The sequence below is a fragment of the Lactuca sativa genome, chromosome 8 (genome assembly GCF_002870075.4).
Source record: "Lactuca sativa cultivar Salinas chromosome 8, Lsat_Salinas_v11, whole genome shotgun sequence".
Taxonomy (NCBI): Eukaryota; Viridiplantae; Streptophyta; class Magnoliopsida; order Asterales; family Asteraceae; genus Lactuca; species Lactuca sativa.
Genome location: NC_056630.2, coordinates 288,525,531 through 288,550,292, shown reverse-complemented (window position 1 = coordinate 288,550,292; position 24,762 = coordinate 288,525,531). Strand labels below are relative to the sequence as shown.

Below are 24,762 nucleotides of genomic sequence, written 5' to 3'. Positions count from 1 at the left end.
ACCCTTAGAATTTTAAAAGTTTAAAATTCAACCCTTATACTATTGTAATATTAATGGTTAATATGTATATATATATATGTGTGTGTGTGTGTATAAGAGCAAGTCGTTTTACCGTTAGTAGGCCTCATTCACGAAGTCGGTCTATAAGGGGGTATAAGGTTGTTGCCTATAAAATGGCAGATGAATGGGTGTCCACTCTCACCCACCGCTTCCTTGACTGGTGGAGGGTCGTTATCCGAATGGGTAGGACAATGACTTTAATTCTCATTTAAAGTATAATGATTATTATAAAGTAACTAAATGTTTTCATAAATTCCCAGTCACAAAACTTGAAGGGCACAATCGAGATTTAAACATGCCGTTGAAAAGTTCAATGAATCTCAAAAGAATCTAGGAATTTCAAACCAATTAAAACCTAATAATTTATTTCATTTTTTATGGTGGAAATTGGTGAGTCGTCATTCACATACCTTCAAATATTTTATAGCTTGGATTACGGCATCCCTCTTCTAAGTTATAAAATATTGTGTTGGGTCCTAGCCTTAATATTACATTTAGGTGTCTTATTAAGGACTCTTTATCTAATCTAAACTTGTTTTTCTTCTTTTCAGATGTCTTTCAACAGTGCTTCTGGCTCAAACCCTACCGGGTCCTTCTCTCTCATGAACATTTGTGGGAGAGTCATCTTTGATGGTTCCAACTTCAATGATTGGATCAGGAACATCAGGATGGTCACACGCTATGAGGACAAGGAATACGTCCTCGACAAGGAGCGTAAGGAAATTGATGAGTCTTCTGCTACTCCAGAGGAGATCGCTGACTTCAGGACTCATGAGAGAGATGCCACTAAAGTGGCATGTATCATGTTGGCCATGATGACAGCCGAGCTCCAAAAGTCCTATGAGGACTTTTAGCCTTTTGAGATGCACCATGATCTGATGGAAGGATACCATCAGAGTGCTCGTCAAGAGCAGTATGAAATCATCTCCTCCATGACAACAACCCGAATGAAGGATGGTGAACCCATCACGGGCCACATGCAGAAAATGCAAAGGTTTGTGAACCGTTTGCTGAAGTTGAATGTGAACTTCCCTGAGGAGTTGGCTATTGACATCATATTGCACTCCTTACCTTCTTGTTATGATCAGTTCCGAATGATCTATCACATGAACAAGGATGAGGTCACACTCAACAAGCTTCAAGGACTTTTGAAGACCGCCGAAGGTGGTCTTAAATGTAATTCGGTTGTTATCACTCTTACTCCTACTGCAACCCATGTTCTGGCTATCGAGCAAGGTAAAGGGAAGAAGAGGAAAACCCCTTCGAAGGGTACCAAGGGAAAGTCTCTTGATGGCTCCTCTTAAAGTGGAACCAAAGGTGGTTCTACTACTCCTTCTTCCAACCCTAAGGAAGCTGAATGCTTCTATTGCCATGATAAGGGGCACTGGAAGCGAAACTGCCCGAAGTACTTGCAGGATGTTAAGGATGGGAAAGTAAAACCCTCCCATGCAGGTATTTACATGATTGCTTGTTACGAGGACAAAGAATATGTCCTCGACGAGAAGCTTGAAAAGATCAATCTAGAAGTCGCTACTCCCGAAGAGTTGGTTGTCTTTGAGGCCCAGGAGCATGATGCAATGAAAGTTCATTGCATTATGCTGGCCACCATGAATCTTGAACTCCAAAAGTCCTATGAGGACATGTATCCATATGAAATGCATCAATATTTGCTGGAGAGGTACCACTAAAGCGCAAGGTAAAAGCGCTATGAGATCATCACCAACATGATCAACGCTAAGATGGGGAGTGGAGATTCCCTAACCTCGCATTTGCAGAAGATGCAGAGGTATGTTGATCGTCTTCGCAAGTTAAATGTTAACTTTAGGAAAGATTTGGCTATCCACACCATTCTGCACTCCTTGCCCTCGTGCTACAACCAATTTAGGATGATCTACCATATGAATAAATAAGAGGTCACCTTGTGCAAAATCCAAGGGCTCCTAAGGACTGCTGAGAGCAATCTTAAGGATAAATATGTTGCATCATCCACTACTATGGTTGCTCCTGTGTTGGAAATTAGTCAAGGAAAGGGTAAGAAGAGGAAGGCTCCAAGTAAGAGCCACCAAAAGGGTAATCCCCATGATGGTTCCTCTCTAGTGGAACCAAAGCTAGTTCAGTCAAACCTAGACCCCAAAGAAGCAAAGTGCTACTTCTACCACGAGAAGGGCCACTGGAAACGAAGTTGCGCCAAGAATCTGCAAGACGTAAAGGATGGGAAGATAAAGCCCACCTTTGCAGGTATGTATTCTATTAAATCTAAAAACTAATCATTTGCTACTTCATGGGTTCTTGATACAGGATGTGGTTTCCACATTTGTTCTGATATGCAGGGCCTAAGAAGAAGTCAGGGGGTTGAACATAGGAAGATAAACTTGATTATGGGAAACAGAAGATCGTCGCCTATGACCAGAGTCAGAGTTTATTCTTTAGTGTTGAGTAATGGGTTAGGATTAGATTTAAATAATTGTTGCTATTCGCCAGATATGGCAAGAAACATCATTTCATTTCATGGATTGTTTAGACAAGGTTTCAGATACTCATTTGATAATAGTAATGGTTCTATTAATGTTTATTTGAATGGTGTCTTTTATTTCAATGCATTACCTTGAAATGGGATTTATGAATCTGTGTTGGTTGTTGATAATTTAGGAAATGATGTGTTGAATATTGATTTGTCTAATAGTCTAGACAAAGCATGCATGTGGCATTGTCGCCTTGGCCATGTCAACAAGAAACACATAGCCCAACTCCAAAAGGATGGAGTGCTGGATTCATTCGACCTTAGGGACGATGTCGTGTGTGAATCTTGTTTACTTGGGAAGATGACCAAGTACCCTTTACTGGCACTTGTGAAAGGGGTGAGGGTCTATTGGATCTCATACACACTGATGTATGTGGGCCCTTTAGATCCACCACAAGGGATGCTTGCCGCTTCTACGTGACTTTTATAGATGATTATAGCAGATATGGATATATCTATTTAATCAAGCAAAAGTCGGAAACCTTTGAATAGTTCAAATAGTTTAAGAATGAAGTGGAGAATCAGCTGGGCAGGAAAATCAAGATGCTTCGGTCAGACCGAGGAGGAGAGTACCTAAGTCTTGAGTTTCACAACTATCTAAAGGAATGCAGAATTGTTTCGTAATTGACGCCTCCAACAATGCCACAATTGAATGGTGTGGCTGAGATACATAATCAGACCTTGTTGGACATGGTTCGTTCTATGATGATTCGGTCTTTGTTACCAATAGCTTTCTGGGGGTATGCCTTAGAGATTGTCACCCATATCCTTAACTTAGTTCCCACCAAGAAGGTTACCAAGACACCTCACGAGATATGGACAGGGAAAGCTCCCTCGTTGGCAAATACCAAGGTTTGGGGTTGCGAGGCTTTCGTTAGACGAGAGACTCACGACAATCTTGATCCTCATAGTGAGAAGTGTTATTTCATTGGCTATCCATAGAAGTCTTTTGGCTATCTCTTCTATAGACCGAGTGACAATGTTGTCTTCGTTGCTAGAAGAGGAGTTTTCCGAGAAAGGGAACTGATAAGTCAAGAGGAGAGTGGGAGGCAAATTAATCTTGAAGAGATTCAAGAACAAAGAAATGAAGGAACCTCTAACACTGGCACTCAACCCGAGGAGGAAACTCCTGTTGAGCCCATTGATGAGTCCTTACCTCGTAGACGTTTCAGTATGGTTAGTGTTCAACCCAGTTTTATGGTTTTCATATTACTGCTGAAGGGGATACGTTTATTAGTGATAAAACACAGATAAATTTGGACGAACCTAGCAGCTACAAGGAAGCCATGGCAGGCCCGGAGTCTACTAAATGGAAAGAGGCGATGGACAACGAGATTCAGTCCATGTACGACAACCAAGTTTGGAATTTGGTTAATAATGTATCGGGTCATAAGACAGTCAGGTGCAAGTGGATCTTCAAGAAGAAGACAGAAATGGATGGGAAAGTGCACACTTATAAAGCATGATTGGTTGCGAAGGGCTTTACTGAAACTCTTGGAGTTGACTATGATGAGACCTTCTCACCAGTTGCTAAAATAAAGTCTATTAGGTTAATGCTTGCAATAGCTGCATTTCATGATTATGAAATCTGGCAGATGGATGTGAAAACCGCTTTCCTTAATGGGAAGTTGGCTGAGGATGTGTACATGAATCAGCCAGAGGGTTTTTTCAATGTGAAGCATCCCAATAGAGTGTGCAAGCTTGAGAAATTCATTTAAGGATTGAAACAAGCATCTTGCAGGTGGAATCTTTGTTTTGAAGAGAAGTTCAAAGAGTTTGGTTTTCTACGAAGCATAAAAGAGTCATGTGTATATATCAAAGCCAGTGGGAGTATAGTAAGCTTCCTCGTATTGTATGTCGATGACATACTACTCATATGAAACGATGTCCCAACCTTGCAGGAGGTCAAGTCCTGGCTTGGGAAGTGTTTCGCTATGAAGGACCTCGGAGAGGCTGCTTATATTCTGTGAATAAGGATAGTGAGAAACAGGGAAAAGAGACCGATAGGACTCAGTCAGGATACATACTTAGGTAAGGTACTAAAGCGTTTTAGTATGAAAAAATCAAAGAAAGGGGAGTTGCCAATCCAAAGCAATACCAAGCTGAGTAAGACTCAGAGCCTGAGTATAGGGCAAAGATAGATGATATGAGTTGAGTACCTTACGCTTCCGCAGTCGGCTGTATCATGTACGCTATGACTTGTACTCGCCCTGATGTGGCCTTCGCTTTGAGCATGGTCAGCAGATATCAAGGGAACCCTAGTATAGCTCATTGGATTGTAGTTAAGAATATTCTTAAGTACCTACGAAGGACGAAGGAATGGTTTCTAGTCCTCGGTGGGAGTGATGACTTAAGGGTACGAGGGTACAGTGACGCTAGTTTTCAGACGGATCGGGATAATTACCGATCACAGTCGGGATGGGTCTTTACCCTAAATGGAGGAGCAGTGACTTGAAAAAGTTCCAAGCAGGAGACCGTAGCTGATTCAACGTGCGAATCAGAGTACATTGCGGCAAGCAAAGCGTCAAAGGAGGCTATATGGTTGAAGAACTTCATTGGAGACCTTGGATTTGTGCCATCCATAAAGTAGCCAAGAGAAATTTTCTGTGATAATGAAGGAGCGGCTGCCTTAACCAAGGAACCAAGAGATCATGGCAGATCTCGACATATCGACAGAAAATACCACTTTATTAGACATCGGGTATAAGAGGGACTCATCGTTGTGAAGAGGGTATCCTCAAAAGATAACCCAGCAGATCCCCTTACGAAGGGACTGAGTAGGGTCAAACACTTGCAGCACGCTAGGAGCATTGGGCTAAAGGACGATATAAGTTTAGATTAGATAGATAAGAAACGTGTAATAGATAATTTGTACTTAACATTTGATGAATAAATAAAGTTGTGTTATTTATGAGTAAAGCTACTATCTTGTGTTGGTTATTTATCTATTGTTTCAATTTTGCATGTTTTGACTTCCTGAATAATAAGATTATTTAAACAGTCCACAGTCGTTCATATTTTGGAAGTAGATATGAATGAAAACTGTCATGAATTTGTTTGTAGTTTGTCTAAAAGGTTTTGGGCATAACAAAGGTTTGCTATAAAGTTCATGAGTGCTTATGAATATGATTTGAGCATTGGAATAAACGCGCTTGCTGGTATCACTATTTTTTATTACGAGTGATCGCAAGATGATAATATCATATGATCTTTAAACCTAGAGACATGGTTATTATTTGCTAGTTATTATACATTGATAATGTGTAAACGCATCAGTAACTTGATGTTATAAAACACATTATTGTGTGTGACTTAGCTAGTGAGTGATAAAAGCATATAAGTCGAAGTTTTTCTGTTCCTTTTATCCTAAGAGGGTAAGAGCGATATCTGGCCACTTGATGATTTGGTTTGACTTATGTGTCGGGCCTGGTCAGAATGAAGTTGATGTGTTCGACTATATTCTATGTCGAACAAATCAGAGATCGAGGAATAAATGCTAGACAATAAGTATTGTCGGCATGATATCTAGAACAGAGGATTGTACGATCCCTTATTTGAAGGACTAGTTTTGATCAGAGTTGACAGAAGCGTATAAGAGCTACGATTGCTGATTGGATCCTGAAGTCATATGTGAGATATAGTTACTAGACTTATCCAAGTGGGAGACTGTTGGATTAGTGTCTAAGTCTGTAACTATGTTTGGTATGCACTTGTCCTGGTTGTGCATGGTCCTTTTGGGTTGCCTTCACCAAAGCTACTTGACAAGGTAATTCAAGAAGAGAGAGAGAGAGAGAGAGAGAGAGAGAGGATATTATGGTTTATTGATATATTATAAGAATAATATATTAAAGGAGAAATCATATTTATTTAATTAGTATTAGTCATAAATTAATTAGGAATTAATTTGGTGACTAAAAGAGATTAATTAAATAAAGGGGCATAAACTGTCAAATGTGTGATAGTTGATTTTCGGGCTAGGAAACCTAATGGACTAAGGGGGAATGAAATTATGATGAGGGATCATCATATTTTCGTCCAAGGGCCTTATTCCAGAAGGTTCCTTGGGCTGCTTGGTGACTAAGTTGTCCATTAGGGTTTAGACTGAAACCCTAGAAGTCTGCACTATAAATAAGACCCCAAGGCTCCAATTTTCAGCCACTTTCTTCCAAGAGAAACCCTAGAGCCGAAAATTAGCGTCTTCCCTCCTCTCTCAAAGTTGCCTTCTTGCTTGTGGTGTTTGTGACTCATTAGAGGAGTTACAATTGTGACTCTAAGCTCAAGAGAAGAAGATTCAAGCCACTATTGAAGAGGTAAACATCTAGATCTGATGTAATTAGATAATTTCGAAATTATGTATGCTAGATTAGGGTTTGCAAGTCTTGGATTCATTGCATGTACAATAGAGAAACCTAGATCCAAGAATTGGGGTTTATATGAGCACATAGGATTGTTCTTATGCATAAAACCCATCACTCATATCATACTCAAAACCCATGTATCAAATATCTCAAAACATGTCATATAAAAATAATGTCAGAGTACATCTCTCATAGATCTCATGTGCGGAAAATCGTGTGTGATGCGCTGCTATCATGCCGGCTCCTTTTTATTCGAAGAAGAAGGACCTGAAATCAAAACTAAAAACTGTAAGCACGAAGCATAGTGATTTCCCCCATCATATCACATAAACACATACTGCTAGGCATATCTGGGTGCCTGGCCTACCATGTTAGGCATATCTAGGGTGTCACACCCCGTTAAAGCGGAAACACGAAGGGTGACAGGCTAAGGTCTCATAACACAAGGTAAATAGGAGTACCAACCATAATCATTGAGAATTTTAAGTTTACATCATATTTGAATCAAAATTACATTTTAATTCCTTACTACAAAGTCTAATACATAACAAAAGAAACATCAAGTGCAAATTCTTGTTGATGTCTAATTTAGATCACTGACCGTTCCCTGAAAAGCATGCAAAAACGAGGGTCAACTATAAAATAGTTGGTGAGTTTCACAGGTTTATAAAAGTACATCATTTCAGTGAAAAAATATAGGTTTGTTCAAAAGTTCCAACTCGAAATGAGTGTTGAATGCCAAAGCACTCCGTTCACAACCAAGCCTACCGACGGTTCTTGCCCCATTCCATTATGTCCATGGTTCCCATAATGTCAGTTCACGGAAATATGCACTCGCGGTTCTGGGCGAGTGGGGGCTGTCGACCCCTAATAGCGCTATCCATAAGACCATCGGCTCCAATATGAGTTAATAGGTTGTATCGGTTCTCCGGGGACTTAATCATACAAGTTCATACACCAAGTTCATAATACAAGTTCATATCACAAGGTTCATATAAAAAGTTAATAGCATGAAGTTCATAACAGAAAGTTCATCAAAGAGTATAGTTCCAAGTTCGTCAAGTTCATAAAACAATATTGTTACAAGTTCGTTAAGTTCATAAAACAATATCTTTCCAAGTTAAATAAGTTCATAAAGCAAGACTTATCAAGTTCATAAAACAAAGTTCAACAAGTTCACAAAACAATATCGTTCCAAGTTCATTAAGTTCATAAAATAATTTTCATAGATATTGTAGCATGCTTTCCACCCCAAAACATGAAAACAGTAAAAATAGGGGAGTGCGTGAATACTCATCCTGGAAAGTTTGCGGCTCGGGCTTTGCGGGTTGATGTTAGTGAGTGTGAATCCTAATAGCGTCCAACGGAACAAATAGTATCTAGTGAGATATAATTCACTAAACCATTATCTAAGTCTACTTGTCCTACTAGTGGTGTCATTAAGTGCCCAATGTTTGTTTGGTTCATCATTAGTATTATTGAATTCATGGTGTCTTATATTAAAAAATTCATAAAGGCATGAAAATGAACTCCAAAAATTGTAAAACTTTATATTGTGTTTCTACATGAGGTTATTAGTGTCCAGAAATTTTATAGACATTTTTTATGGTCGTTTTATATTTATTTGTAATTTAGGATCAAATAATATAGAAAATCCAAATAAATTGGTAAACAGTTTCTAAAATTACCAATTTAATTTTTACAGGTTCTTATAATGTTCTTAAGGTTGAGAAAAATATTGGTTAGGAACTTTGAGTCCAATAACCCGAGATTATAATTTCATGCTCCCATTTAATGAAAAATAGGGAATAAATATCAAAAAGTGTCCAAATTGTCTGAAAATTTACATGGCTTTCTTATTCTATGATTTTATTCATAGTGGGCGAGGCCCGTATCTCCCAGCTAGCGGAGCGTGGGCGAGGCCCGTATCTCCATGAGTGTGGGCGAGGCTCGTATCTCCTAGCTGTTCATTATATGATTTTATGGTATGTGGTATTATGGGGGGACTCACTAAGCTTCGTGCTTACATATTACAATTTTGTTTTCAGGTACCTCTTCTTTGAAGGGGAAGGAGCTGGAGCGGTAGCGACACATCATACACGCACATTGTTTACGGCACCACGAGTTATTCTGGGATTTGTACTCTGACATTATCGTCGTTTTTATGTTTTGGTTTTCAGACATGAAATATGTTTATGAAATGATGGGATCAAAGGATGTTTATTCACAAATGTTTTCCAAAGTGTTGATTTAAGAATGAAATTTTTGGTCGTGAAAATTGGGTCGTTACAAGGCGTCCCCAAGATCTTTCATCTCAAAATGCTTTGAAAGAAATTTCTTGGTCTCATATAAGACCCCTAAATCATTGGTGGCAAGTAATATATCATCAACATACAAGACCAGAAAGATGTATTTACTACCACTGAATTTGTGATATACACAATCATCTACTATATTTGCCTCAAAACCAATTGAGACAACTATTTGATGATTTGTGGTACCACTGACAGGAGGCTTGCTTGAGTCCATACATAGATTTATTTAGTTTGCAAACCATTTCCTTTGAGTCTTTCGATACGAAGTTTTCTGGTTACACCATATATATAGTTTCATCAATGTCACCATTGAGAAATGATGTCTTAACATCCATCTGATGTAACTCAAGATTGTAATGTGCGACTAGTGCCATGATCAACCTAAAAGAATCTTTTGATGAAACCGGAGAGAATGTCTCTTTAAAATCAATTCCTTCCTTTTGAGTATAGCCCTTAGCTACAAGACGTGCCTTATGTTTTTCCACATTACCTTTTGAATCCCTTTTGGTCTTAAAAATCCATTTGCAACCAATAGGCTTTGTACCTTCAGGTAATGGAACAAGTTCCCAAACTTTATTGTCTTGCATAGACTTATACTCCTCGTTCATGGCATCAATCCACTTTTGAGAATTTGAACTTTGCATGGCCTGAGAGAAGTTGATTGGATCATTTTCAATCATTCCATATGGTTCTTCATTTTCTTGGAGATATACATGGAAATCCGAAGGGATTGCACTTCAGCTTTCTCTAGTGGATCTCCTAAGTTAAGGTTGTTGAGGTTGTTCATTATGAACAGGAGAGTGAATAACATTGTCTTGTTGAGGTTCTTGAATTACTTCTTCTCCGACAGGCACATTAATTTGTGTATCGTCAAAAGTAACAGTAGGAATCGAGATTGATTCCTCCTCAAAGACAATGTCTCTAACCTTATTTTCCCCCCCAAACTCAACATACTCAAAAAACGTTGCAGATCCTGTTTCAAAAATTGATTTTGTTGCAGGATCATAAAACTTATAACCCCTGGATCGTTCATAATAGCCAATGAAGTAGCTGCTAACGGTTTTGGAGTCCAATTTCTTTTCATTCAGCCTATAAGGCCTTGCCTCAGCTAGACATCCCCAAATACAAAGATGAGTTAAACAAGACTTTTTCCCTGTCCAAAGCTCATAAGGTGTTTTAACAGCTGCTTTAGTTGGTGCTCTATTAAGAATGTAAGTTGCAGTCTTATGTGCTTCACCCCAGAGTGACTCTGGTAAAGTAGAGTGACTTATCATACTCCTAACCATATCCTTAAGAGTTCTATTGCGTCTTTCAGATACACCATTCATGCTAGGCGAACCTGGCATTGTGTATTGAGGGACAATTCCACATTCCTCTAGGAATTTAGCAAAAGGTCCTGAACGTTGTTCACCTGATTCGTCATATCTACCATAGTACTCACCACCACGGTCAGATCTAACACATTTAATCTTTTTATTAAGTTGGTTCTCAGCTTCAAGTTTAAAAGATTTAAACACTTCTAATGACTGAGATTTTTCATGAATAAGATATAGATACCCATAACGTGAGTAATCGTCTATGAATGATATAAAATATTGTTGACCATTCCAAGAAGCCGAAGGGAATGGTCCACAAATATCTGTATGTATCAATTCTAAGACATCTGAAGACCTGGTGGCATCTAATCTTTTGGTTTTTGTCTGTTGTCCCTTGATGCATTCAACACAAATTTTCAAATTTGTGAAGTTGAGGTTACTTAACACTCCATCTAATACAAGCCTATCAATTCTCATTTTTGAGATATGGCCTAAGCGTTTGTGCCATAGTGTTGCTGAACTTTCATTATTTAATTTTCGCTTAGTACCACGTGAATCCACATGCAAGGTTTCATTATATGAAGTAACAATATCAAGCATATATAACTTATCACAATACGTTAGAGAACCAGTACCGATAACATTTGAATTTAAACACAAACTAAATTCACGATTTCCAAAAGAACAATAATAACCAGATTTATCCAATTTAGAAACAGAAACCAAATTGCGTCTAAAAGACGGTACAATGCAAGTGTCTTGAAAATCCAAATAAAAACCAGTATCTAGTAATAAACGAAATGTGCCAACTGCTTTGACTTCTACCTGCTTGCCATCACCCACATAGATATATCTTTCAACATCATTTGGTTTTCGGTAGTTTAGGCAACCCTGCATAGAAACACTTACGTGAGTAGTAGCACCAGAATCTATCCACCAAGTATTTTTAGGTACAGAAACTAAATTAACCTCAGAACAGACCAAAGCACGAATTATACCTATCTTAACTCGCCAAGCGTGGTATTTTGGACAATCCGGTTTCAAGTGACCAGGCTCTTGATAAAAGAAGCATTTTGGAGGTCCCGATTCCTTTTTCTTTTGATCATTGCCTAAATGTTGTTTCTTTTGCACTGGTCCCTTATTAGCAGCTTCTTTTCTATTTCTTTTGCCCTTACCTTTAGAAGTACTGGCAAAATGAGCACTTTTAGTTGTTTCCTACTTCATCCTTTCTTCTTCTTGCACACAAAAGGAAATGAGCTCATTAAGAGTCCATTTGTCCCTTTGGCAGTTGTAACTGACCTTGAACTGGTTAAATTGTATAGGAAGAGAAAGCAATACCAAATGAACTAGAAAATCATCAGAAATTTCTAGTTTCAATGCCTTCAGTTTTGAAGCAAGATGAGACATCTCCATGATGTGCTCCCTTATGTTTCCTTTGCCTTTATACTTCATTGAAATCATCTTTTGCAAAAAGGTACTTGTTTCAGCCTTATCATTTTTTGCAAAACGTTGTTCAATTTCAGCAAGAAAATCTTTAGCATTAATAGACTGCTCGTTTGCACCTCTAAAGGCTACTGGAACGCCGCACTTAATGATCATTAGACTCATGCGATTTGAGCGATCCCATTTTTCAACATCCCTTTTATTCTCCACTGAACTTATGGGAGTAAGGATGGGTTGCTCAATCCGAAGTGCAAGGTCAAGATCCATGCAGCCGAGAACTAACATAACGTTCTCTTTCCATTCCTTGAAGTTAGTCCCATTGAGAACTGGAATGTGATTCAAGTTGGAAGATATTATACCACGATTAGCATTTGCTGGATTTCAGAACAAAATACTAATTAGTTTTTATGCTCATTAAACCATAATTATAATCAATCAAATTCAAATTATGACATCACAAGGTATCAACACAACATTAATATCAAGTCTTTGAACAACAATATTAACTTTTAAGAGATATCTTGTTTAAGTAGTAAAAATATTGACAATAAAACATGTTAATCAATAAGTCCCTCTTTGGATTGACTAATTAATCATATGAAACCCAAAAATTATCATATATTTACCACTATATAAATTTATGTTTATCCGACCAAATATTAACCTACCTTTGGGTCGATTAATATCCGCATTGACAAACACATAAACCATAAAAATTTAATAATAATATTTGACAACAAATCATCCCATTTAACAAGTCCCTCTTTTGATTGACTTATTAACGACATGTAACCAAAAATAATTGTCGCATATTCATTATCATATGCGTGTTTATTCGGCAAAATATCAACCTACCTTTGGGTCGATAACTGAATTTATTGATAAACCAAAATATTTTCATATATTATTAACAATGCATATTAGAATTCAAATTATACCGTTCTAAAATTAAACTGCATACACATGAATAACAAGTGAAGAAACAATATATGAAATAACAATTTAAACATTAATAAACTAACCCTACAAAAATAAATAAATGGCATAATTTAACAGAAACTACTTTGTAAAGCAAATAAGTGCATCACAAAAATTCAATGGCAGAAAATAAAATAAACAAATACAATTTCCTTCATCAATTTAAAGTATTATTCTCAAATTAAATATTATAATCGCATACTTTCAAAAACAAATAAATAAATAAAATTCCAAAAGCAAGTATAGGTAAGTGAGCTTTGGCCATTAAGTAATTCGTATACACATTGGCAGAAAAATAAAATAAACAAATAATGGGTAGACTTTTATGATTGAGACATGACGGTGAACTTTAAGTACAATATATGTATATTCAGCAGAAAAGAAAATATTTGTGTCAGCGAAAAGATATTACTTTTAACTGTTTTCAGAGAACTTAATTAAAAGAAAAGAAAACCCATCTCACTTTCATAAAACACAAAGATATATGTTAACAAGGGTTGTTCATTCTGCTTCAAGTATGCTATAGTTTATAACAAACAAATATATATATATATATATATATATATATATATATATATATATATATATATATATATATATATATATATTCTAATATCAGATTCAAGAAGGCTCTGATACCAATTGTTAGCATATAAAAAACTTAATCTATATGTGCGGAAGCTTTCAAGGCCAGACTTTCAAACTTGAATCTGGATAAAAGAAGTAGGAGAAGGAGAATGTGTATCTGCTTCCATTGAAGCTTTTGGATCTGAAGAACAAGTTTGGTTTTCCAGTTGATCTCAAGACAACTCTAAGAACCCTTTGCAATAAAAAAAAACGAATTTGTGAAGTAATTTCGTGTGTCTTGATTTGCTTGTCATCACATATGTTTATAGATGGAAATAAACCCTAATGTGAGAGATGGAAGAGATCTTGAGGATCTTGAGTCAAACCGGAAACTCAAGCCACAAATGGTAAGTGAATATCAGTCCATCAAGAATCTTATACACTTGCCATAATATCTTGGATTTAAATGATAACAATATATATATGTTCATTTATAGAATGGTCCATGATTTTCTAACAATTTTCTATTCCAAAGATTCCAAGTCCGTTTGAGTTTTGTGGTTGAGCCCAAATGGTATTAGAAGTATACAAATGGTGTAATTTGTCTCAACCACGACTATTAATCTTGGCATTGGATTGAGTATTTTGGTCCCTTAGTGTAGGAGGATGTGAGAAGTCGCATTGTTGGATGTAAAGAGGCTTTCTTGGGATCTTAAGAGTACTTGTCTTTGATGATGGGCTTTTAGACTTGTGTATTGAAATTGGGTAAAAATTGGTTATATGAGAGTTTAAGATCGTTATGGGCTTATGGCAATGCTTTTTAGGGAAAAAAAATGTGGGAAATAGCAAAAATACTTGATTCTTATTTATATTAGCTGTGATTGTGTTTGATTATTGAACTTGAAAATGAAATTATATTTTCTGAAAGAGTATAATTAAAAATACTTGACAGCAAGAGCATCAATTAAAATTACTCGACTCTGCTGGGGATCGAACCCAGAATCTCTGGTTCCGTAGACCAGCGCCTTATCCATTGGGCCACAGAGTCAAATTTGAGATTTTTTACTGATTTGAAAATATATAATTAAGATACCCTACCAAGTCTCACACTCCTGTTAAGTGACAGTGCATTCGTTAGGCCAACCCTTGGGTTGGTTTAAATTAAATTTTTAACTGCCATCATTGTAGTTTTGACATATTTAAATAAAGTGCATCTTGTACCCATTTAAACCATAATTACATTTACAAGAGATACTTTGACCTTATTTATAATCTATGATTAATGTTTAAAAAACAAAGAAATTATACCTACTATAAATATACAACATTTTTAAGATTTTATACTTTTATTTTGTAATGTTTTAGGGTTAACGGATTATTTTAGCTAGAGTTGTGCAAAACCATTCACAACCTAAGTATTTTATAACGGCTTAATTTTTTGAGTTTACCAAAATGCTATAAAATAAAAAAGGCAATTACAACGAAATAATGGCTCCAATGTTTTGCACAAAAACAATTCAATTAAGCTTAAGTTTGACACTTTTATTTACTACCCAATTAAACAAATACACGGCACTAATATAAAAAATAAAGCGTCTAGGAGGATCAAAAAGTGTCCATGATTCTCAATCTCCAAATCATCCAACATGTATTCAAGCACACCACTTTTAAACATGATCGTTGATTCTATTGACCATTAATTTCATCTATTCTACATAACAATTTATGTAGATATCCTGTACACCATTTCATGTCATTGCCCGTAATCTTTCCAACCTCTATTAGTCGATTAAATTCTTTGATAACCGATGTGACATCCTCAATTATACGACTAACTAAAAGCTTTTTCTTTATGTTTATTTAAAATAGAGTATCTTTCAAAAAGAATACATTAATTTAGAATTTGTCCCAAAACATTATTTTGATGTGAGATCATATTAATATCAAGTCATTTCCAGAGAAACGTTTTTCATTACTACTTAAAAGCTTAGATGTCATAACTGATACAGAAAACATAAGCATAAATTTGTTTTTACAGGTCTTACAACAACTTATTATACTAATGACCTAAACTCATCGAATCTCTCATATTCAAATATCACTATTAAAAATTAATAAAATTTGGTGAAATGTTAATATGAGTATTTCTTTGAAGGAAAAGGTTGTGAAATGATGTGTCGTTAATATTGAATGAAAGATTAAAATAATGAAAGACTTAGGGTCTTATGTCGAGTTCGGACGGGCTAATACCAAAAAATGATAAAAGAACTATACATCATTTCATGAATTTTAATTTTAGCAGATTGATTATCCAATGAGAACCGGTCCAAAGTTCAAACATATTTCCTTCCTTAGAAAATTTCAAAATTTATTTCAAATTGTAGTTTTGTATATTATTACTTTTCAACACTATTCATGCATTTGATAACTTGTATTATACAATTTTAAAACTCTCATCCGGATCACCCTATCCAACCACCCACCTTTGTCGGAGATATGTGTAAAACTCAGTTTAGTTAAAAAGATATATGTTGCCATAAACATATGCTTTTGTGTTAGATGCGTAAAATGGCACCATAATTTTAAACATATATTTTTTAATTCCAGGTCATAGATAACTATAAACATGAATGTTTATGGAATTTAACCTAAAGATAAAAGTATAATGTTATAAACAATAGAAAAATGAGATTAAATTTGTATTGTACACATCTTATCCCATTTTACAACATCAAAGACTCAAAGAGTCAAAGTAAACAGTTTATGTTAAGTTCGGCCCGACTAATACAAAAACACGATATAACAATATTATTTTGTTAGCTAAATCTCAATTAAAGAGTTATTAAATAAGATTACTATTCAATATAACTTCATGCATTTGATAATTTGTATTATCCTATTTCACAACTCTCATCCCCATCAACATACCCAACCACCCAACTTTGTTGTGCAAAACTTAGTTTAGATGAACAAAATCAAGATTAGACAAAAATATATTAAAAGGGACTTTATTTTGTGCAATTAACCAGTTTTCAGTGCGATTTATCAATGTTCTTTTGTGTTAAATGCATAAAATAGCAACATATTTGAGTATTAGTTTTTATCTCTATAAAAATATATCTTTTTTTAAAGTTTCAAGCTATGCATTGCAACAAACATAAAGTTCTATAAAATATGTTGCTATAAAAGCTATAAAAAAATCCGTACTTATAAAAGTAGACAATTCAACCCATGTTATTAAACTTGATCTTTTTTCTTCGAGCTTTAAATTACATTACATCTTAGGTTTGGGTACAGTTTTTCATTATATTTATAGTTAAATAATACTAAAAAAAGATGTAACAAAATCTTTTCCTTGAAAACATATAAATCATTATTTTTATAGTTTTAGTCTCAAACAGAAAGTGGGATATCGTTTTGTAAACCTATATTTAGCCATGACGACAGTTTTGAAGCTCATATCATCCTGTTTTACTCTCGAAAAGACATAAATACCCCTTAATCTTGCTTCTTTTTATTCCTTGCCCATGAAACCCACCACTTTCGGAAGACCCATTTTGGTAATTCCTTACTATATGCAAATGGCATAAAGCCCATGATGCACATGTAATGGGTTAGTTTTTACTGACACATTATCTTCTTCGTTTTCCTACCAATTTCTCCCCCCTCACCGTTTTCTCTATCTCTCAGTCAGTCATGGAGCTCCGCCTCCGGAGGAATCTTCCGGCAGAAGCTTTTATGTTGTTTTTAGTGGTTTTGTTGAGGAACTCAGTTGTCGGTGCCATTACCAGTAAACACCCATGTGATTTTCCGGCGATCTTCAACTTTGGAGACTCGAATTCCGACACTGGTGGCTTATCGGCGGCGTTTGGGCAGGCCGGACCACCCCACGGAGAGTCCTTTTTCCATGGTCCGGCCGGTAGGTACTGTGATGGCCGGCTTATTATCGATTTTATAGGTATTTATTATACAAATCTCTTTCTTTTGCATATTCAATAAGATATTTCTTGGGTAAATTTTGTATGATCCATTAGTTACTTGGTTGAAATCAGAAAATTGATGTATTTATTGGATAATCATTAAAATTAAAATGACATAAAGGGTAGTATTATAATTATAGATAACAATATTTACCATATTTAATTATTTATCAATAGTAAAATGAACTTTTTGGATTTTCTCTATGTGGCTAGTTTCATGATTTTTTCAATAATGATATGATTATCTCGCGATAGAAAAAGTCATTTAATTGTACAAAAGATTTATTTTTATATGACCTGAAAACACGACTATATTCTATTCACGTGACAGACGATTAATGGTGTCCCTAACTCGGGTCCAAAATCGTATAATTGGAGCTGCACGTGACTGAATGGCATAACAATACTTTTTTGTTTTTTAATAAAATATTTTATATATGAAAGATCTACTAAGTTATAATTATAGATTATATTTCTTTTATAAATGTTTTATACTTCTATTTTTTTCTGTATCATAACAATGAGAACTGTTAGAAATGAATTGTTTTTCCCAGTAAAAATCTGTAAAAAAGAAAAATATGGTATGATAAATAAATTAATGAAATTATATTATATATTTGATGATGTGTATTTAACCATAAATAAAATTATATATGACCTTTCAATTTAACTAGTTCACCATATTCATTAATATAAACTTTATATTAATTCTAAGATAAAATGTACATTTGTATAATTCTTAAAACATTATCTAGCAATTAATGTTTTTTTTTTTTTAAATTTTGCAGCTGAAAGCTTCGAGCTGCCATACTTGAGTGCATACTTAGATGCACTTGGCTCGAACTTCACCCAAGGAGCCAATTTTGCCACAGCTGGTTCGACCATTAGGCCACAAAACCAAACCCTCCACCAAAGTGGGTTCAGTCCTTTTTCTCTAAATGTTCAATGGTATCAATTTAATGATTTCCATCGTAGGGTACAAAATTTTCGCACCAAAAAAGGTAACATTTTTCATATTATTATGATATCTAATAATCATATTTATAAGCATTTGTGTGATTTATAAATTTCATTGTGTAGTTGATGAAGTATTTAAGCGTTTGATGCCCAAAACTGAGGACTTTTCACGTGCTTTATATACATTTGATATCGGGCAAAATGACTTGACTGCTGGCTTATTCCAAAACTTATCTCTTAGGCAAGTTAGGGAGTCCGTACCAGATATATTAGGTCAATTCAAAACTGTGATCAAGGTGAGTGTTTCCCTTTTAATTTTCGTATATAATATATATGAACCATTTCAGAAACAAATATTATGATCATATAATATGTTTATTATTACATTTTGTAACGAATTTAGTTTTTTTATTAGGATATCTATAATCAAGGAGGCAGAGCGTTTTGGATACACAATACTGGTCCATTTGGGTGTCTACCATACGTCCTCGATCGTCAACCAGTCACAACTGGACAAGTGGACAAATATGGATGTGTGGGCCCATTTAACGAACTTGCTCGGTATTTTAACCTTCGGTTAAAACAAACTGTAGATCAACTACGTGAGCATCTACCAAAAGCAGCAATCACCTACGTCGATATCTATTCAGTCAAATATGCACTCATTACCCAAAGCATCAATCACCTACGTGAGTGATTTTATTCAATTCTTTAATTTAAGATAAATCTTGCATTATTTGCAAATAAGGTACAAGAAAGTGTTTTGTTCATGTGATTTAAAGACTTGTATGTTTGTTTGAAATTTAGGGTTTAAACATGCATTGAGAGCTTGTTGTGGTCATGGAGGAAAGTACAACTACAATGTGCATATTGGTTGTGGTGGGAAGATCAAAATCAATGGTACGGAAATCTTGGTGGGTAAAGCTTGTGCAGATCCAACGACTGCGATAAATTGGGATGGCGTACATTACACCCAAGCAGCCAATAAATGGGTATTTGATCAAATTGTAAATGGGTCATTTTCTGACCCGCCAATCCCGTTAGGATTGGCCTGCCGTAGACAACATTAAGGTAGTATTTGGCTTTGATATCCAAATTTGTTATAGGTAGGGTTCTTAGTGGAAATTATTCGAATTCTAAGTTTTAGGGACTTGAATCAAACATGCTTTATTTTTGTTATATTTATTGAATATAGATGGTGCTTATAGTTGTTATTCTAAAATCTGAATTTTGGGCTCAGGCTTATTTTATTAAAAGTTATTTCAAATGATAACTTTAAATTATCCTGAGATGTCTAATCTTTCTCGAATCAAGTTTGAGTAACACTCATCATGTTGTTAAATCAAATTCAAACTTACGAGTTGTTAGATTAAAATAAGTCATTTAGTGTTGAATGATTCTGATATTTTACTGGTTAAAAGAAGGTAGATTTTATTAACCGTTTAAAGGCTTTTGATTAGTTTAGAGACAATATCAAAGTCGTATTGAATGTTGACCGATTTAAAGGTCACCTCTTAATAGTTTCATTAAGAGGTTATCAAATAGCCCCTTAATTTAGTATTGTTGAATTAACCTTGAGCTCTTTCCAACTCGTTTGGAACCTATCAAATTGCACCACCCAAGACTAAAAACTTCAAATATATTGATCCATTTTTAAGCATTCCTATCTATTAAAACTTAATTACTTGAAAAGGAGGTGTACCTTACAATGATGTAAACTTTTGATAAATTGAAAGAGAATAATGTAATTAATATATAGGTAAATGTTATAAAAGACATTCTATTGTTATTTTTTCGATTTTGATGTTGTATTGTTTTCCTAAATTGAATATCATGTTTTCCAATTTTGTTCAATATTGACCACATAACGGGTTTCCTATAATTCTCTCGGTAACACCCTTGATGTCACCCCTTTTCTTATTAAACCCTCAATCATGTGGAAATGAACATTGATAAACTCAGAAAAAAATAACGCCTCATTCAAGAGGATATTTAATTAGGGTTTGTCCAAAGAAGAAAGCTCAAATGAAATTCCACCGACTAATAGCAACATTGGACCATTGACACTATTAATGTAATGTGTGTATGGTAAAAATCCCTCCTTTATTTATAAGTTGTGTTAAAATTATAGATTTCTTACTTTATAGTTTATGGTCGAAAGTAATCCTTACATGAGAGATTATTATGACTTAGACTTTGAAGAAAGTGAGTTGTCTTAGAAAGTGATGAGGATGGCCATATGTTTATGTTTTTGGTGGATGAGAGGAATTGAATGACAATGATAAACAGGATGAAGTCAAAATTCAATATTAGGTTTGTGTTTTTTTATTTAAAAGAAAAATAGACTTAATTAAAAAAAATTTCCAAAAGAATTTTCCGAAAAATATAACATATTTCATCATCGTGCATCACATTTAAAAACACCATAAAAAGTAAAACATAAAAAATGCAACACTTTAGGTAATAAAAACTCCATATGGATTGCCATTTTAAATGTATTTTACTTTTATTTTATATATGAAAAATGAAGGAAAATGTATAAATATTGTTATATGATTAACATATTTGACTTAAGGGTTGAAGAAGCACCGAAAAACTAACACCCTTTAAACTTATACTCAAAAACTGATAAAATCTCAAACCTCAATCGGCTTCTTCTCCTTTCTAAATTTCAAATCTCTCTCTCAAGAGATCTCTCCGATGAAAATGTTTCCGATCTGTGGATTAATGATCTCTGTTACATTACTGCTACTAATTCCGACTTTCTCTTCGCCGGACTGTAATTTTCCGGCAGTATTCAACTTCGGTGATTCAAATTCGGATACTGGTGGTTTATCGGCGATGTTCGGACAAGCTCCTCCGCCTAACGGCGAAACTTTCTTCCATTCTCCTTCCGGCCGCTACTGCGATGGCCGTCTACTAATCGATTTCATAGGTTCGTAATTCCCTATCTTCTGCTCCGAAAAAACACTCCATCAATTTATCAGAATCGTAAGTGTAGTTTACCCTGAGAATCCAAATTCATCGATCCTGAAACTCATAATTTTCCGATTTATGATGCTAAGCGTAAAGTCGTATCTTATCAGTTCAAATTGATCCATCGATTTTAGTGAAATCAACATATAGACGAAACTTTAATTGTAGTTTTTAATACCGTGGTTCCCCAAATGTGTTTTGGAATTTGGCTGTATTATGATCAGAATCTTCATGCCAGGGTTTGTTAGTCAAAAATTTGAACCATGCAATTTTAATTTCCCGACTTTATTTGTTCATTTTTATATTATTGATGGCGATACATATCTAATTAGTCAACAAACGTTACATATTTTATTAATGTTTCTTTTCATACATATTTTTTTTCTACTCTCAAAAGATAATTTTGACAAGTTCCATAACTTTTCTTCAAAAAAATCCATCTTAAGAAATATCCAAAGAAATCAAAGGAAACAACTTTAACATGACCATTAAATTTTGGGCAGATACATATATAATGACAATATTTTACAATAATGTAACATTATAAGAAGGCGAATTGAGTGGATTTTGTTTTAATTTTCAGCTGAAGGTTTAGGAATACCTTATCTTAGTCCATTTTTGGATTCAATGGGTACAAATTTCAGCCATGGAGCCAATTATGCGACAGCTGGATCCACAATCCGACGTCAAAACACTACAATTTTTCAAAGTGGGTATAGCCCGATTTCTTTAGACATTCAGTATGCAGAGTTCTTTGATTTTTTGAACAGATCCCAAATAATCCGACAAAAAGGTACTTACTTTTTGGCTCATTTATTATAACAACTTGTCTTTAATGCATTAAAATATTATACATTATGTTGCAGGAGATGTCTTTAAGGACTTGTTTCCTGAAATGGACAAGTTTTCAAGCGCATTGTACACATTTGATATAGGCCAAAATGATCTCACTGCTGGGTATCGACTTAATATGACTACTGAAGAAGTAAAAGCATACGTTCCTGATGTTATATCACAGTTCACAAATATTGTGAAGGTGAGATTTATACCCCTGTCTTTTTCCTATTAACTCTTAATTTGATAAATAAATTTTAGAAAATGAAAGTTCACTTAGAAATGAACAAATTTTCAAAAAACATCATGTCAAAAAAGAAAACACTCATATGTTGTATTTTTGTGTTAATGTGGATTAAATAAAAATTGGCTTAACGTATTCAGACACCAATCCAACGAGCTTTTTTTTTATTATTTATTATTTTTTTATATTCTCCCAAATATACTTTTTATAGATTATAAAAAAAATTCAATCTTCTATATACCATTTTATGTCATTTTACATATTTCAGCTACCTTATCAGCTATCAGCTAACGTGACAAACATAATCTTGGTGTTATTTAGACGGGTCATTCGGTTTAGAAAAAAATGAAACAATTTATTATAATACATAATATATTACAAAACGGTTTTATTAAACTCATTCTTCAAATTATGTCATTAATTATTTCTTGAAAAAAAATTGTAATTAAATAGAAAGTGTACGATCGAGGCGGGAGATCATTTTGGATACACAACACGGGTCCCGTTGGTTGCTTGCCGTACATAATGGATAGGTACTTGATTGCGGCGGCGCAAGTGGATAAATACGGTTGTGCCGCCCCGTATAATGATGTGGCACAGTATTTCAACGAGAAACTTAAAGCCGCAGTTCACCAACTTCGAAAGAATCTTCCTTTGGCCGCCATCACCTATGTTGATGTCTATTCGGCCAAGTATTCACTCATTGTACAAGCAAAAAAACTCGGTAACATCGTTTTTCCTTATGATTTTTAGAAAGAAAAAAAACGATCTGATCTGTTTAGGGTCTGTTTGGTATTTTATACAGAAACCAAACAGACCCAAAACCCTAAAACAATGTTGTTTTGGGGTAGTTTGGTTTTTTTTTTCATGAAAAAAACCAAAAAAACACAAAACATTATCATTATAAATTTAACTTTTTTGAGTTTATAAGCTAACTTATTAATAAACTATCTCAAACAGCTTATAAAAAAGCTAATTTATAAGCTATTTTTGTGTTTTCATCAAATACTAAATTGCAATAAACTCAAAAAATAAGCTAACTTATACGCGTAGAGGGAGTCTGACTGAATTAAGATGACAGGATTTGGTGATCCGTTCTTGGTGTGTTGTGGGCACGGTGGAAAGTACAACTTCAACAACGCAAGGAGGTGTGGGGCCACGAAAATGATAAAAGGCGAAGAATTATTGATTGCAAAATCGTGTGAAAATCCTTCGTTGAGAATCCTTTGGGATGGGATTCACTACACCGAGGCAGCTAATAAATGGATGTACGATCAAATTGCTAATGGGACATTCTCTGATCCACCTGTTCCCTTAAACATGGCTTGTCATGCTCATAGATAGATAAGAGAAACAAAAACTCACTTGTATTCTACTAATAGTATCTACAACTCTCAAAGACTCGAACCATCAAATTGAATTCACATGAACCAATTAAAATACAGTTGGATAATTTGGTTTGGTTTTGGAATATGAAATCTTTAATTCATGCAAAGGCTACATTAAAGGTGGCGTGTTGTTAGTTGTGACGTTTTTGTAACAAATTTTTGGAATGTTAATATGTGTCATTATGTAGGTGTTGACGTATTGGTTTTAGTGAAAAGTCAAATAGAAAGTTTTGAGTGTGGTTTAGTAAGACCTAGGGAAGAATCCCCGCTTTGCGGGGTTGGATACGTCAAAGAAGTGGACACAATAGGAAGATTTTATTGAGTAACATTGGATTGTTTTAGAAAAAACTAACTGATAGAAAAAAATTATCATACCGCTTATTGCTTAAGTCGATTTAATTTAAACATAAGAAACAATACAATTACAAACTTCCAAACTAACATAAATAAAATGATGGCAAAAAACAGAAACTAAAATTTAATGTAATAGCAGTGATCATTCAGCTGGAAGATGGTTGGATACCGTTCAAAACTTGCCAAGGGATAATAATCATAATCTTCTTAATATCAGCATATGATCTAATATAAGAGATAACGACTCACCATAATTGAATTATGGGAGGCGTTTGCACCTAGGCCCAACGGGAAAGACCTGAAATATTGATAAAAATTACAGTCAGTTTTGTTCCTATAAGTATATAACATCAATCATCAATTTGGATCCGTTTGTTTACCCTTTATTTTATCATCATCTAATAGTAAAAAAAAAATGTAAGATATGAGAATATAATAAGAGAAATATTACCTTTCTTCACTAGTAGTGCC

General features: G+C 34.7%; 2 protein-coding genes and 1 non-coding gene across 3 annotated transcripts; 2 read left to right on the top strand and 1 right to left on the bottom strand.

Annotated features, from left to right (window-relative positions):
- Positions 1-14,533: 14,533 nt before the first annotated feature.
- TRNAR-ACG (transfer RNA arginine (anticodon ACG)) lies at positions 14,534-14,606 on the bottom strand. Its single transcript has one exon. It is a non-coding gene; the product is annotated as a tRNA-Arg (tRNA).
- Positions 14,607-17,118: 2,512 nt separating this feature from the next.
- On the top strand, positions 17,119-19,701 carry LOC111916953 (alpha-L-fucosidase 3). The gene is made up of 5 exons (XM_023912598.3): positions 17,119-17,516; positions 18,327-18,539; positions 18,619-18,791; positions 18,911-19,184; positions 19,303-19,701. Exons 1-5 carry the CDS (start codon positions 17,255-17,257, stop codon positions 19,563-19,565), a joined length of 1,185 nt encoding a protein of 394 aa, XP_023768366.1. The 5' UTR covers positions 17,119-17,254; the 3' UTR covers positions 19,566-19,701.
- A 1,365-nt stretch (positions 19,702-21,066) lies between these two features.
- LOC111916957 (GDSL esterase/lipase At3g26430) lies at positions 21,067-24,038 on the top strand. The gene is made up of 5 exons (XM_023912602.3): positions 21,067-21,430; positions 22,055-22,264; positions 22,338-22,507; positions 23,003-23,273; positions 23,631-24,038. Exons 1-5 carry the CDS (start codon positions 21,196-21,198, stop codon positions 23,891-23,893), a joined length of 1,149 nt encoding a protein of 382 aa, XP_023768370.1. The 5' UTR covers positions 21,067-21,195; the 3' UTR covers positions 23,894-24,038.
- Positions 24,039-24,762: the final 724 nt, after the last annotated feature.